This window comes from Uloborus diversus, chromosome 7 (assembly GCF_026930045.1).
Source record: "Uloborus diversus isolate 005 chromosome 7, Udiv.v.3.1, whole genome shotgun sequence".
Lineage (NCBI taxonomy): Eukaryota > Metazoa > Arthropoda > Arachnida > Araneae > Uloboridae > Uloborus > Uloborus diversus.
The window spans coordinates 102,449,290-102,462,447 of NC_072737.1; the positions used below are offsets into that span (position 1 = coordinate 102,449,290).

Below are 13,158 nucleotides of genomic sequence, written 5' to 3' on the forward strand. Positions count from 1 at the left end.
ACCCACGTCCATTTTTGGCTTCGTCTGGAAAGCAAAAAATACCATTTGCTCGTTGGAAAAGCAAAGCGTGTTCTTCCATTTGCTATAACTTACCTATACAATTCCAGATTTTCTACCTATTTAGTCATCAAAACTAAATCCCAAAGCTTTTAGGTACCTACTGAACTGAACCTGATAATTCAACTCCAGTTATCAAAAATTAAAACCAATATATTAAAATTATGCTAGCTAAAACAACTTCTAACTTTTGATTTTGAAAGGGATCATTTCTGGGAGTGGTGGCCAAGTCATTTTTACACATAAATTTCGGTTTGGGCCAATTCTTTCAAACTTTAAATTCCCAAAACGGCTGTAAGCTATCTTTAGTCACCACCCTCTGGATGTCCATGGGTGCCCATAAGTGGCTTGTTTATAGTGGATAGGGGGAGATAAGGTACGTTGAACTGGGGTCTCAGTCATTTTAATACTATTAATAAAGTGAAATTCTAGATTCAACCAAAACATCTTTAGAGAAAGAATAGACAGCAGCTAATATTTTTTCCAATTTTGAAATAAATTTAGCATTGAGAGAACACAAGTTTGATTTTTAAAACGTCAATAACGCATTTATTCTGTAGACATAATAGCCATTGAGACAAAATGTTGTTGAATTTAATAGTATTTTAAACATGTTAGATAAAATTTACAATAAGATTAAGGTCACTGTAATCATAGAGTAGACCCTTGTTTTACGTGGGTTTATTTTACTCCGCGGTTTCGATTGTACGTGGTTTAAGATTTGACACCTTTATTTTATTTTATGCAGATGAGTTTTGGTTTTACGCGGATGCAGCAGTGCAAACAGATAAAATTTTCCCCTTTTTCAAAATCTAAACTTCTAAAGAATGCTGGTTACATGTAATAAACTGCATTTTGGCATGCTAATAATAGGGCTTGGACCACTGGAGACATTTTATGCGATTAGTTTCAAAGCTCTTTCCAGAAGTAAAGTTTTTAAACTCACGCAGTTCAGAACTCACTGGAAGAAGGAGCTTTTAGGACTGACAAAGGAGGTCAAAACCAACGAAGATACAGACATTGGTGGCACTCAACCAAAAACGTTGACGTTGAAAATTTTGAGTCATTCCTAGACAATAGAAATGATCTTTCTGATTTGTTAGTGAAAGAAAGATATTAGGAAAAATTATTTTTTTAGCAGGGTAGTGGAACCTTGGAACAGCTTACCGGAAGAGGTGGTAATGAGCAAAGGAGTAGACAGTTTTAAGAGGGCCATTGATCTTCACTGGGGATTGTAAATTGACTAGGACCAGTCTAGCTGGGCCCAGAGCCTGTTGCTGGTCATCACTTTTGTATTTGTATTTGAAACATAAAAAGTGAGATAAATACAGTCATCACTCGAATGAAGTTTTTTTTTTTTTTTTAAATCTACGGAATCAAACCTCTATTTTAACACTACTATTGGGTTTCAATTTACGCGGTTTTTATTTATGCAGCATTTCCCCAAATCCTGCCAGTCTAGCCAAAGAAATAAGTATTTTTCAACAAATGTAATCAGTCTCCAATTAAATACAGTGGATTCCCTCTATCTGAACACTCTAATGTGAACACCCCGATATTCTTAACACATTTTGATGGTCCTGGCAAATACATATGCATTATCCAGTCTCCCTCTATAATGAACACTAGACCTCAAGATTCAGAAAATTTTCAAGTGGCCAATAGCCACTAGACTCAAAAAACTTGGTGGCCACCAGTTTTACTGGGTTTGGAAAACATCGCTCTAGTACGAGAATGGGGAGGGGTGGGGGATTTCAATTTGTATTTTTTGAAACAAATATTATAAAAGTGATGCTAAAGGAATGCTAACAAGAAATATTAATTATATTAATCATGGAGATATAAGAGGCATTGGGTGAAGGTTGGGAGCTCCTGAAGCAAATGGTTCATTCCACCCATTTTAAAGTTTTATAAGAAAAAAAATCATTAAACCAAAAATAAAGTAGTGTACACAGTACCATGGTCCCACAGTGAAAAAAAAAAAATGTATTTCCCATAAAAATTCCATTCCTTTAAAATCTTTTTGTAAATCATTGCAAACGCCATGCCAGTAAAAATCAACATGCACTTTTCAGGTAACTAGTTTAGTGCAAAGAATTAACTGTAAGAAAATTAGCACGAAAGGAATAAAAAAAATATTAGATTAACATATGATTTGAATTTTTTCAATAATCAAGATTGATTTTTTTTTTTTGCATAAACATAATTAACTACAAACCTCCTCCAGTAATATACAATTTGGCATTTACCAAAAATTGTATTCCCCCCCCCCCCCAAAAAAAAAACTTTTTTTTTTTTTTTTGCATTATTTGAACTAAGGGTATGACCACACATGGCGACTACGTTCCATACGCAACGTCTCCATGTTAGGATGACTATGAAGGGAAAACAATCAAAGGACTGGCTATTTGACTTACATTTTAATCTGATGCGATTGAAGATTAAAAAATTACAATTATTCGAATAAATAGAAACTAGCCCCCGTTCTTTAAACGACTTTCAATGGAATGTATTCCTAATCGATCGTGAGTAGTAGCGTCCACATCACAGCAGAAATATAACATATAGTTTATAGAAATATAGCTTTTTTCTTTCTATTTTTAATGATTCATAGGATTTTTAATGAAATACAGGATTTATGGGACAACATGGAACATTGTTTATGGCAAAGGAATGACAAAACGGGGCGCGCAGGGGGGGGGGGGGGGCTTTGTGCGGTCAAAAACAAGTTGCCTTTTCAAGTTTTAAATTAAATAATTTGTCATCCTATTTTGATGATTTAATCAGAATAAAGGCTGTTTGAGTTAATTGGGAATCAAATAGGATCGGAACGACCTTCGAGGGTTTATGTAAAAAAACATACTATATGGTGTTTTTTTTTTTTTCTTTTCACTTTTACAGAGCCAAAATTTTTGCAAAATATTTTCATACTTTCAGAACAAGATTTAAAACAAAACATAAAACTGTTTTAGAAAAAGAATTTGAAAAAAGCAGGCCGAGGAGTCAGTCACCTTTCTCACCTTTAGTCACCTTTTGAAAATTTGGTTACTTTTAGTTACCTTTTGTAACTTTTGTCACCTTTCTCACCTTTTTCGAAATGTGTCGTAGGATTTTGTTTTTTAAATAATTAAATCCTTGAAAAGTATCTGAATGATAGCTTTAACAGTGAAAGTAATTAAAAAAGTAGCATTAAATATCCCCCCCCCCCCCCGCCCATCTTGTTGTTGTTTAAGAAAAATAGCTATGCTGCCGGGAAATCAGGGAATTTTTTTTATTGCCTGCAATTGCACCCTATGAGCAGAACCAGTCTTTCTATTCCCCTTCGACCGTCAGACGCATTTTCTGCAAGTCTCGTCTAAGCGCCATTTTTTTTCCTATCGTGTTTCTGGCCATAGAGCGTTGTTCGACTAAAGTTCAGCTGCGCAATTCCTTTCTGCACACTTCGTTGAGTAAGCGATCATGGAATGCAAGTTGTCTTCTGTGTTTATCAAGTAACATTATCTGGAGTCTATGAATCTCACGGAATTCAATTTGAAAAAGGGGTGATGGGTTAAGGAGGCGTGCCTTGATGTCTTCTTTGAGTGCGAAATAGTGAAAAGTTTTGACTTGCGTTTATAGTTTCACTTTGTGTTTGCACAGAAATGGTTATTTTGGGTTCCATTTTTGCTGCGCAAATGCGAAGTGAACTTGGTCTGTGTAAATATTTCTAAACATTTCCTTTTTTGGTGCGTCTCAGAGAATCTCCGAAAGTCTTTTTTATTAGGTTTCAACCCTTATTATTGCTAGTTTCAGTAAAAATAAAGCTTTTAGAAACAGATGCTTTCCAAAAGCTTTATTTTATGTAATGGCGAGATTGATTTTATTAAATCAGGGTCATTCCATGTCAATTCAACCAAAAAAATGGCATTTTGACACCCACCGACACGGATTTTGATAAAACTTGGTGAGTTTGATCCTTTAATGTAGAAAAGTATCCACATCAATTTTTTCTTCTCAATCTGGTTTAGTTTTCATTTAACAGCCAGTCGGAATTTTGAATATTTTGTATTTTCCAAACTATGATGAATCTGCTCGTTGATTAAAAATAATTTATATTTCATTTATTTGTCAGCCAATTTGTATGAATGTAATATTAATGAAAGTATGAGGATTTTAGAAAAAAATATAAAAAAATTCTAAGTAATATATTAAAAGTAGAAAAAAATTATTTTCATAATTTTTGCAAAAAGCATTGAAGCATTTTTAATAACTTGATTCAACACTACATTTTTTACCTCCCATGGACATGTCATGGAATATTTTCAGAGCTTGCTAAAAAAATAAAAAATAAAAACAAGAAAGAAAAAAAACTATGAACATTTTCAGGGATATGAAATGATATTTTCAGTTTCATACAATTATCATTTTGTTAAAGTCTGATTTTTCAAATTGGTCATCTCAGTTATTCTCTATTGTCAAGACTTTCGATTTAATATTTATGCTTTGTATTTACTAAGAAAAAAGAAAGAATGCTGATAATTTTTCAACAAGCTAAAAAAAAGAGAAAAAACAATACTAAAAATGTGATTGAATAATATAAATTATATGTTCAATAAATGCGTCATCTTGCTCTTTACTTCACAATTTCAAGCTTTATTATGTTGATTAAATATATTTACAGGTTACAGTCACTGAAAGTTTTTGAAAATGTCTTAAAATTTTTATTTTACTACTTCTAGCCCTATAATATTCATTTCCAAAATTGTAAAGAAATCTTTACAAAAAGTATATAGACTATTTGGGTAAAAGTTAGTAAAAAGGGATAATCCTTTTCTGTTTTTTGAGTTCTTAACAAATTGCTTTTTGTCACCTTTTAGTTACTTTTTTGTCACCTTTTAGTCACCTTTGTTTTCAAATTTGTCACCTTTCTCATTTTTTTCAAAGGTCATCGGCAGTCCTCGGCCTGAAAAAGTAATACAGGGTTCATACACTTTTGGTTAAAAAAAATTCCCTGACTTTTCCAGGTTTTCCAGGTTATTTTTTAGAAAATTCCAGGTTACTCGCTTCATTCAAAATTAAGTTCAAATTTTCAAAATAGTCAAAATTGTTCGAAGTAGCAATGCATAAGAACTGAAACTTTTCCACTTGTAAAATAATTAAAAAAAAAAAACTTGGATTTTTTTAAAAAAAATTCTGTCACAAATTAAGTTTTTTTAAAAACATTTTGTTTAAAATTGTTTTCATTTGTTTACTATTTGTTAAAAACAAAGTACTTCCAACTTATTTTAGCATTTCTTTGATGCCACATGTCATGCATATCAGCGTATTGCTGTAATCGGCAGCAATCTTTCTCCGCTTTTGGTTTACGATTCTTTTTATTTTCTTATTAGTATGTAACACAAAATATATTGAGCAAAGTACAAAGCTATTTTTCAGTATAAATATGATTAACTTGTTGCATCGATGGGCATACTATATAATGCATTCTAACAAAAGTCAACATCCGTCGATCATAGACCAATGCCAATAATCAGTTTTTTTCCCTTTTGCATATAAAGGAAGCTTGCATTAAAATTAAAAATTTTCTTTTTTGCACATTTGCTTTCAATAGACATTGAGATAAACATCTAATTATGTTTTTATAAATTTTTGTCTACTTCCATCTTACAAATGACCAAATATGGCGACTAAGTAAAAAATTTAAGATAATGAGTAGATTTTTGAATTTGTAGCATAAAAGTAGTTATAAATAATAATTAATCCTTAAAAAACTACAATTAAGACAAAATAGTCAGTTTTTAGCACATAAGCGTCTAAATCATTTAGAATTAAAAAAAATGTTCTGGATTCGCCTTTTACCAGAAAATAATTATGAATTACCCTTGAAAAAAGTACACATTTTGCGTTGTTATCAATAGTTTGCACTACAATAAACATCCAATGCCATTTTCAGAAACTTAGGCACTTAAAAAGTCTTGTGTATTGCTATCTTGGGAATGACCAAATACGACGGATACAACAAAAATTAAGAAATAATTTTTTGAATTTGTAGCATAAAAACAATTTAAAAATAATAAATCTTCGTGAAACTACAATTCAGTTGAAAAGTTTTTAGCACATTTGCGTCCAAGGCAATGGGGATAAGATTAAGTTTTAAGAACAAAATTTTTCATTTTTACAAGTTGCAGCACATTTTGGGTTGTTTTCCTTAGTTTGCAGTTAAAGAAAACATCTAATTCTGCTTTGTTTTTGGAAACTTAGGCATTTAAGCTTTGTGTCTACTTCCATCTTATGAATGACCAAAAATGGCGACTACGTTTCATTCGTAGCTGAAACTATTTTTCGATTAAAAAACGATTTTCCCTATTGACCCTACCATCTGCAGGCTTGTGCTTTAGATGCAGGAAAATGTTCTTCTCCCGTTAAATTTGTGCATAATTCCTGTTCACCCTAGGAATTTTTTTCTTTGGAACTATTGAGGGGCAAAAATGGCGTCCACGGAAGTTTTTTTTTGGGTCGCCTTTTTTATTTTATTGCCAGCGTCATTTTGCCTCAAACTTTTACATTTTTTTTTTCAGGAAACATCGATAAAAACGAAGATTAGAACTTAAGGTACAAAATTCCCTGGGGAAAAAAAAAATTTGGGGGGCAAAATTTGAAATTTCCCTGACATTTTTAACTATGTCGTTTTCCCTAACAATTCCAGGTATTTTCCTGTGTATTATCCGTGGGCGGCCTAGAATCTGCAGGTTCTAAAATGGGCCTGAAGAAAGAAAAAAGCTTCGTATAATCGGAGGGGGTGTATAATACGAAGTAAAAGAAATAAAGTTTGAATTTAATATACCATTTGAGCAACTAAACTAAAAACGTGAAAAGGTAATTACTTTGAAGGCATAATCAAAATTAATCTGAAATATGATCTAAAATACAATGATTTCTTCTTGAAATCAAGATCATAGTACGCTAATTACTTGAAAAACAGAGAGTCAAGACAAAGGATAAACGCTCTAATCTTGTGCAAATGGCTTCCTAATTCACTGTATTCATGCTTCTTTTACATGGCCTAAATCGCGTAAGAGGAACATTCAAGCAACGTAAAATAACCTACATACAGGCAGGCAGTAGGCAGTTAGAAAGAACATGCACGCTTTGTAAAATAAACAACATTCAGTCGGAGTACGGGTCTCTATCGGTGAATCCTTATTGTACTGATGCATCTGTGGAGTGGTGTAGAATCCTTTTCTTGGGATCTAAAATAAAAAAAACCCCCAAAAAAAGTTGGCGACTGTAGATATTTTTTGGGGTCGCCAATTTTGAAAACTGAGTTGCCACGTGGCGAGTGGCGACCGTAAATCTTGACCTTTAATGAACACCTCCATAATCTGAACACTTTTGTTCAGTCCCTTGAGTGTTCAAAATAGAGAGAGTCCACTGTACTCAATTCTTAACTTTTACCTTAATACTTCATTTATTTTTATTTTTTAGTGGAATGAAGTGATAACAGCTTTTCAGTCTGGGATGCCATTGAAGAAGCATCGACGTTTAATGAATTGCTATGACAATTGCTTTATGGCTTCTGATGGAGTGACTTGGCTTCACTGTTATCTTTTGAATAATCCAAACTTTGGCCCAGAAGTAACAAGGTAATTGTGTTTTCGAGCTATAGAAGATATTCTGAGTGGGACTTGACCAGGATCAGTCTAGATTCCAGATGTTCCTGCAGCATGTTGATTTGTCATCTCTTTTATATTTGTATAAATTTATGTGTGTTTGTATTACTTGAAATTAAGGCTATTCAAACCTGCCAACTAGCAATCAACAGGAATTTTAAAGTTCTCTCTTTTCTGTAAATGGTATTATTCAAGAAGGTAATTTTTATAGCAGTTTGCACACTACATTGTTTGAGAGTTGTCCACTTTTTCTCGCCTGGTTAGAAACCAGTGACAAAAACTATTCAACATATGACTATATGAAATCAAAATTTATGAAATTAAAAATCACCTGTTAAGGTATGGTTGTTGTTATTATTAATTTTAGGCAGGTTTTTGACAGAAATTTAAGGCTTTTGACAATTATGTCGAAAAGGAGGTTTTGACATGGCGATTAAAACCAGATAAAACCACCAACTGTCAAAACTTTTCAACTCTGCATTACATGCATTTAGAATGTCCAAACAATTTACATTTTAGGCTCTATGAATTAGATTTCTCATATAATATTTTTAAAAAAGAAATGAATTCTCCTTTAAATAGTTTTTTTTGTCTCTGTTTTTAATTGGTAATTATGCAATGCTTTTAAAGTTCTAACGTAATTTTATTTATTTATTTTTTAGATCACAAACAATTAATTTACTGCAAAAATTTCTGAAATGTCATGTCATTGAAAATATTACTAAGAAATCTAAGAAAAGAGAATTCTGTGACAGCTCAGATTTGTATAGGTTAGTATCAATTTTTCCCTCTTTGCATTGTGTCTATATTTGTATAAATGAAACAAAGAATATATATGTGTATATGTTCCCTATACAAAGTTTGCGTCGGATCTGGACCAAATTTGGCAGGCAGGTACACCTTCCTGCCAAATTTGGCACCGGAGAACGAAAGTAGGCATAGGTGTGCACACGGGGGTTACACGCCTATATTAGCACATAAAAATGAAAGTTAATATGAAAATGGCTAAAATTTTTCATTTATAGCTTCATTAATTTTTTACCATTCCTTAAGTGAGGAACTATGGGAGCCTTTCTAAGTGCAATTTTAATCTCCTGGTATAGTGGTACCCCCATTCCTAAAGCCCAGCGCACGCCTATGAACGTAGGGGGTTTTCGAACACTAAAAAAGAACCGAAACGTTCAAATTTTAATTTTAGGACCCGAAAATGGCATTAAATGTCTCTTTCTACCCAAAATAATTATGCAATCCGATTTTAACGCCAATTGAAAGCTCGTGAAAAATACCCAAAATTTTCATTCATTTCCTTCAAATTTAAAATGCCCTTTTAAGCCTGATGGAACTCTTCATATTGGAAAACTATCGTTTGTGCGATCTCATTTTAAATTAGCAATCAGAAGGCTGCCACTGATTTGGTGATTTATCTTCTTTTTTTAAGATTTTAGTTGTATTTATGTAGGGTTGTGTTTAATTTATTCGGGAATTTTGGATTTGCCATTTTCTTTCTTTAAGAACAATTATTTTGAGGGGAACTTTTTCAGTATTTTTTCCCTCTAATTGAAGCCCGATTGTTGAACATGCATCACTTGACATAACTTTTATTTTCAAGGTACACCGTGTAAAGCCGGGCAATGCAGCTAGTCATTAAATAAAAAGAAAGCAATTTTTGCGATACATACAGTGTAAAACCTTTCATATTGGTTTCAGTAAACTGGAAAAATTTTCTCGATTTTCTCCCATTGTTTTTAAATACACATTTTTTTAACTATGTTTTTTTTTTAAATACCTGCAAAAATGTGTCCATTTATTTTGTAAATGCTTTATATACTCATGTATAATACTACGATTCGGGAAATGTAGTACAAAAACAAAATTTAAATTTGGAAGATCATCTTACTCACAATTCAAAATTTTTGGAATAATACTTGAAAAGAACATTCGAAAATCTGACATTTTCCATATTTCACTCCAATGGATCTTTAAAGAAATCAATGGTGAGTCATTCTGATGCAGTTTATTATTGCATGGCTATTAGTTAAGTCCTGGTAGGGCATAAGTGACTTTTAATAACAGAAATTGACTATTTTTATGCACCAGTGTTTTAGAAGTATTAATTTAAAAAAAATTCTGTTATTTTACTATCAGGTTCATTGCTGTTTCACCTCAAAAAACAAAAATATTGCCTTTGCGACTCATTCAGTCTCCATCTTTGCGTGAGAGTGCTAAGAAGCAAGTGAAAGATAGTAAAGCAACAGTCTCAATTCACAAGCCATTACAGATAATGCACAAGGAAAATCTTCCTGAATGTCGCTTTGTTGAAAAGAAAATGTCTTTATCTGAAATAGAAAAAAATTGGAAATCCGTTGCAATCAACATGTAAGTTGTTTTGTCAAAAGTTAGTAAAAAAGGTTTTGTAAGAATTTTAACGCATTTAAGAAATTCCTAATTTTAAGTATAGAATGGAAAATGTTAAGTTGAGAACAAACAGCAAGTAAAAATAAATGAGCTATATTTTCCATTTTTTTTGATTATTTTAAAACAAATTTTTCTTGAATAATATAAATTTGTATTTTTGGAAAAAAATGTTTTTTCTTTTATCATAGTTTTAAGAATTAAAAAAAAATGTATTGTTTCGTATGTTGTTGTTTATTTAGAAATTCTATTCAGAATTCAGTATTTTTTTTTTTTTTTTTTGAGCAATCACGAATTGCTTATTGTTTTCATTTGACTGTTGAATGATGTCCATCTTCCTCTCCCCCCCCCCCCTGCAGCAGCAACATTGACCGGCCTTTCACGTTTCTGCTCCTCTAGCGAGCACCGTGTCCTGGTTACGTCCATATCCTGCACACATGCATACATACACACACCTACAACCATACAAACACACACATGTTCGTGATTACACAAAAACCTATTTTGAATTCAAGATGCCAAAAATTCAAATAATTTTTTTTTCTTGCTTTTCAAACATGCTGCCAAATGGACACCCCACTGTTGTATTTATTTTACTTTTATAATGTTTTGTATGAATAATCTTCATTTTTTATTAGTGTTCTCTTACTAGTGCATTTGCGTAATGCCTCAGTTATTAAGCATTGGCATAATGTTTCTGTTATTTTTAATGCTATTATTATTATTATTATTATTTTATAAATGACGTCTATGCATTTTTTTTTCTTTGAGACATTCAACACCTAGAAGTTTAGTCTTAATATATAAAAATCAATGTCCTGAGATAATATATATATACATATATATATATATATATACATATATATATATATATCAACGCACAGCCGAAACCACTGAAGCTTCAGACTTGAAATTTGACAGCCATGTCCGCATGATTACAAAAGTAACCACTAAGAAAGGATTTTTCGAAATCTCAATTAGTTCGGGGGAAATTAATTAAAACCCCTTAATTTCTGCGAAATTAAAAACTTGTGATTGAAATTCAAATCCCTTATTTTCGAAGGCTTTCCTACATTCAAATCATTATTCAGTACTTCATCTCGACTTTTGGTCGATAGCGAACTATAAATTTGATATTGTTTTTGTTTTTCGCGTGATTCTTCGAGGCTTTTCTCAAGTCAAATCTTAATGTTTCTGTCTTTTGCTTTTATTTTTTCAAAACTAGAAACGAAGTTTTTAAGAACATCATCACAGGCGGACTATCCTTTTGAATTTAGAAGAGTGCACTTTCCTGTTAAAGTTTGCTTTGCAATAACCATTAATAAGTCACAAGGACAGACATTAAAAGTAGCAGGGATCGATTTAAGAGAAGACTTTTTTTCACACGACCAATGTTATGTAGCTTGCTCCAAAGCCAGTTCATCAAGCAGTTTAATAATTTTAGAAACAGAAAAAGAACTAAAAATGTTGTATACATTTTTAGAGCTAGTTCTAGCTTCAACATAGGTATAACAATAAAATGTGGATGACCTGTATTTGCAAATATAATCAATACTTTAAAAGGATCGTTAATAACAGTTAAAAGATCAGTTAAGGACAAGGGCATATATATATAAGGAGTCCAGGGTCCCCTGGATCCTCCCCAAATTAGAAAAAGTTATAGGTAATAAGTAATTATTATAGGGGATTTTCAAAACTAGGTGCACCAAGCACTGTTAACCCCTGCTAATTCCATTACCCGAGCAATGCCGGGTATGGGAATGCTAGTATCATATAATTTATATTTTATTTACTCTAATTTTTTCATTGTATGTATATGTATTAAAGGTTTATTTGCACTAAAATGAAAATCTGCTATCTAATCTTATCCATGCTCATTAGTTTGGTCCAAAAAAAGCCCTTTTTTTAAAATTTCTGATTTTTACTGGTCTTACCCTCCCATTTGGTTCCATTTATGTAAAAAATATTTATTGTAAAGTTTCAGCTCATAATTTTAACTTTTAGAGGTGGCTCAACATCCTTAAAGTTCAGCTAATAATTGATTTTATGCAATAAATGCAAAAGAGTAGAAAAAGGCTGAAAAAAACAATACAACTATGTTTCATTTAAATCTTTACCATTTTGTACGTTGGAAATTATTCAACAATACAACAATTATATTTAAATGACTATGGATGTGATTGTGCTAGTACCCACCAAACTCTTTTTTGCTTTGGGTATAAGTGCGGCAATGTTTTTCAGCAGTCTGCAACAAGAATTGAAATTGATTTTTAATGGTTATTATTTTTTCATTAAAATCTTTTATAATATATATTAATTCTTTTTTCGTAAGATTATTAACAACTGGCTTACTCCAATAAATTTTAGTACTTTGTGAAGATAATTTTTGGAGATTTGTTTGATCTCCCATGTTTTGCATGATAAAATGTATCAGGTAAATTCTTTCTCCCAGTTTATGAAGCTGATTATAAGTTAGGAAGTCCTGAAATTTCATGCGGTTATAAGGCATAATCTCAGGTACTTTGCAGTAATAATTTTTCACTGACTCCTTGAACAGCTTTACCAATTTTCTTATATTCAAGTGTATCACTTGATTGTCAAAAAGAGCCACGCAATTTTATTTACTTCATCAATATTTTTATATTGCAATTATGAAATTTATATTTCATTAAATTAAAATCATTACATAGTGTATTCTGAAGTATAGAAACTGTCATCCTAGGTTTTAAATAAACACATTCTGCAGATATACCAAACCTTTTGAAATCCAATTTCTTCTACTGAAGCAATGGCGAACTAGTGGTTAAACACTTGTATTTCAAAACAGTACAGGATTTTTAACATTCATTAAGTATAGTGCTGAGCTCTAGGTGCAATAATTCTGATTCTAGGAAAAGGGTTTTATGCTGAACTATTAAAATCAGTTCAAGAAATTCTCGATAATCATCTCTTGAGTCATACAGACATTTTTTAACAGATTGTATTCTACAGCTCTTGACGAAATCCACTTTTCCTTATTATTGTGTCTTGTAATTTATCC

The 13,158-nt window shown here is 31.7% G+C and overlaps 1 protein-coding gene across 3 annotated transcripts in view; it reads left to right on the plus strand.

Annotated features, from left to right (window-relative positions):
- LOC129225827 (DEP domain-containing protein 1A-like) overlaps positions 1-13,158 on the plus strand; it is a 94,718-nt gene that overhangs the window by 7,652 nt on the left and 73,908 nt on the right. For all 3 annotated transcript variants that reach the window (XM_054860341.1, XM_054860342.1, XM_054860343.1), the window contains exons 2-4: positions 7,522-7,679; positions 8,369-8,476; positions 9,852-10,082. In XM_054860341.1, coding sequence (XP_054716316.1) covers positions 7,522-7,679; positions 8,369-8,476; positions 9,852-10,082 — 497 coding nt within the window. The remainder of the gene's footprint in view (positions 1-7,521; positions 7,680-8,368; positions 8,477-9,851; positions 10,083-13,158) is intronic.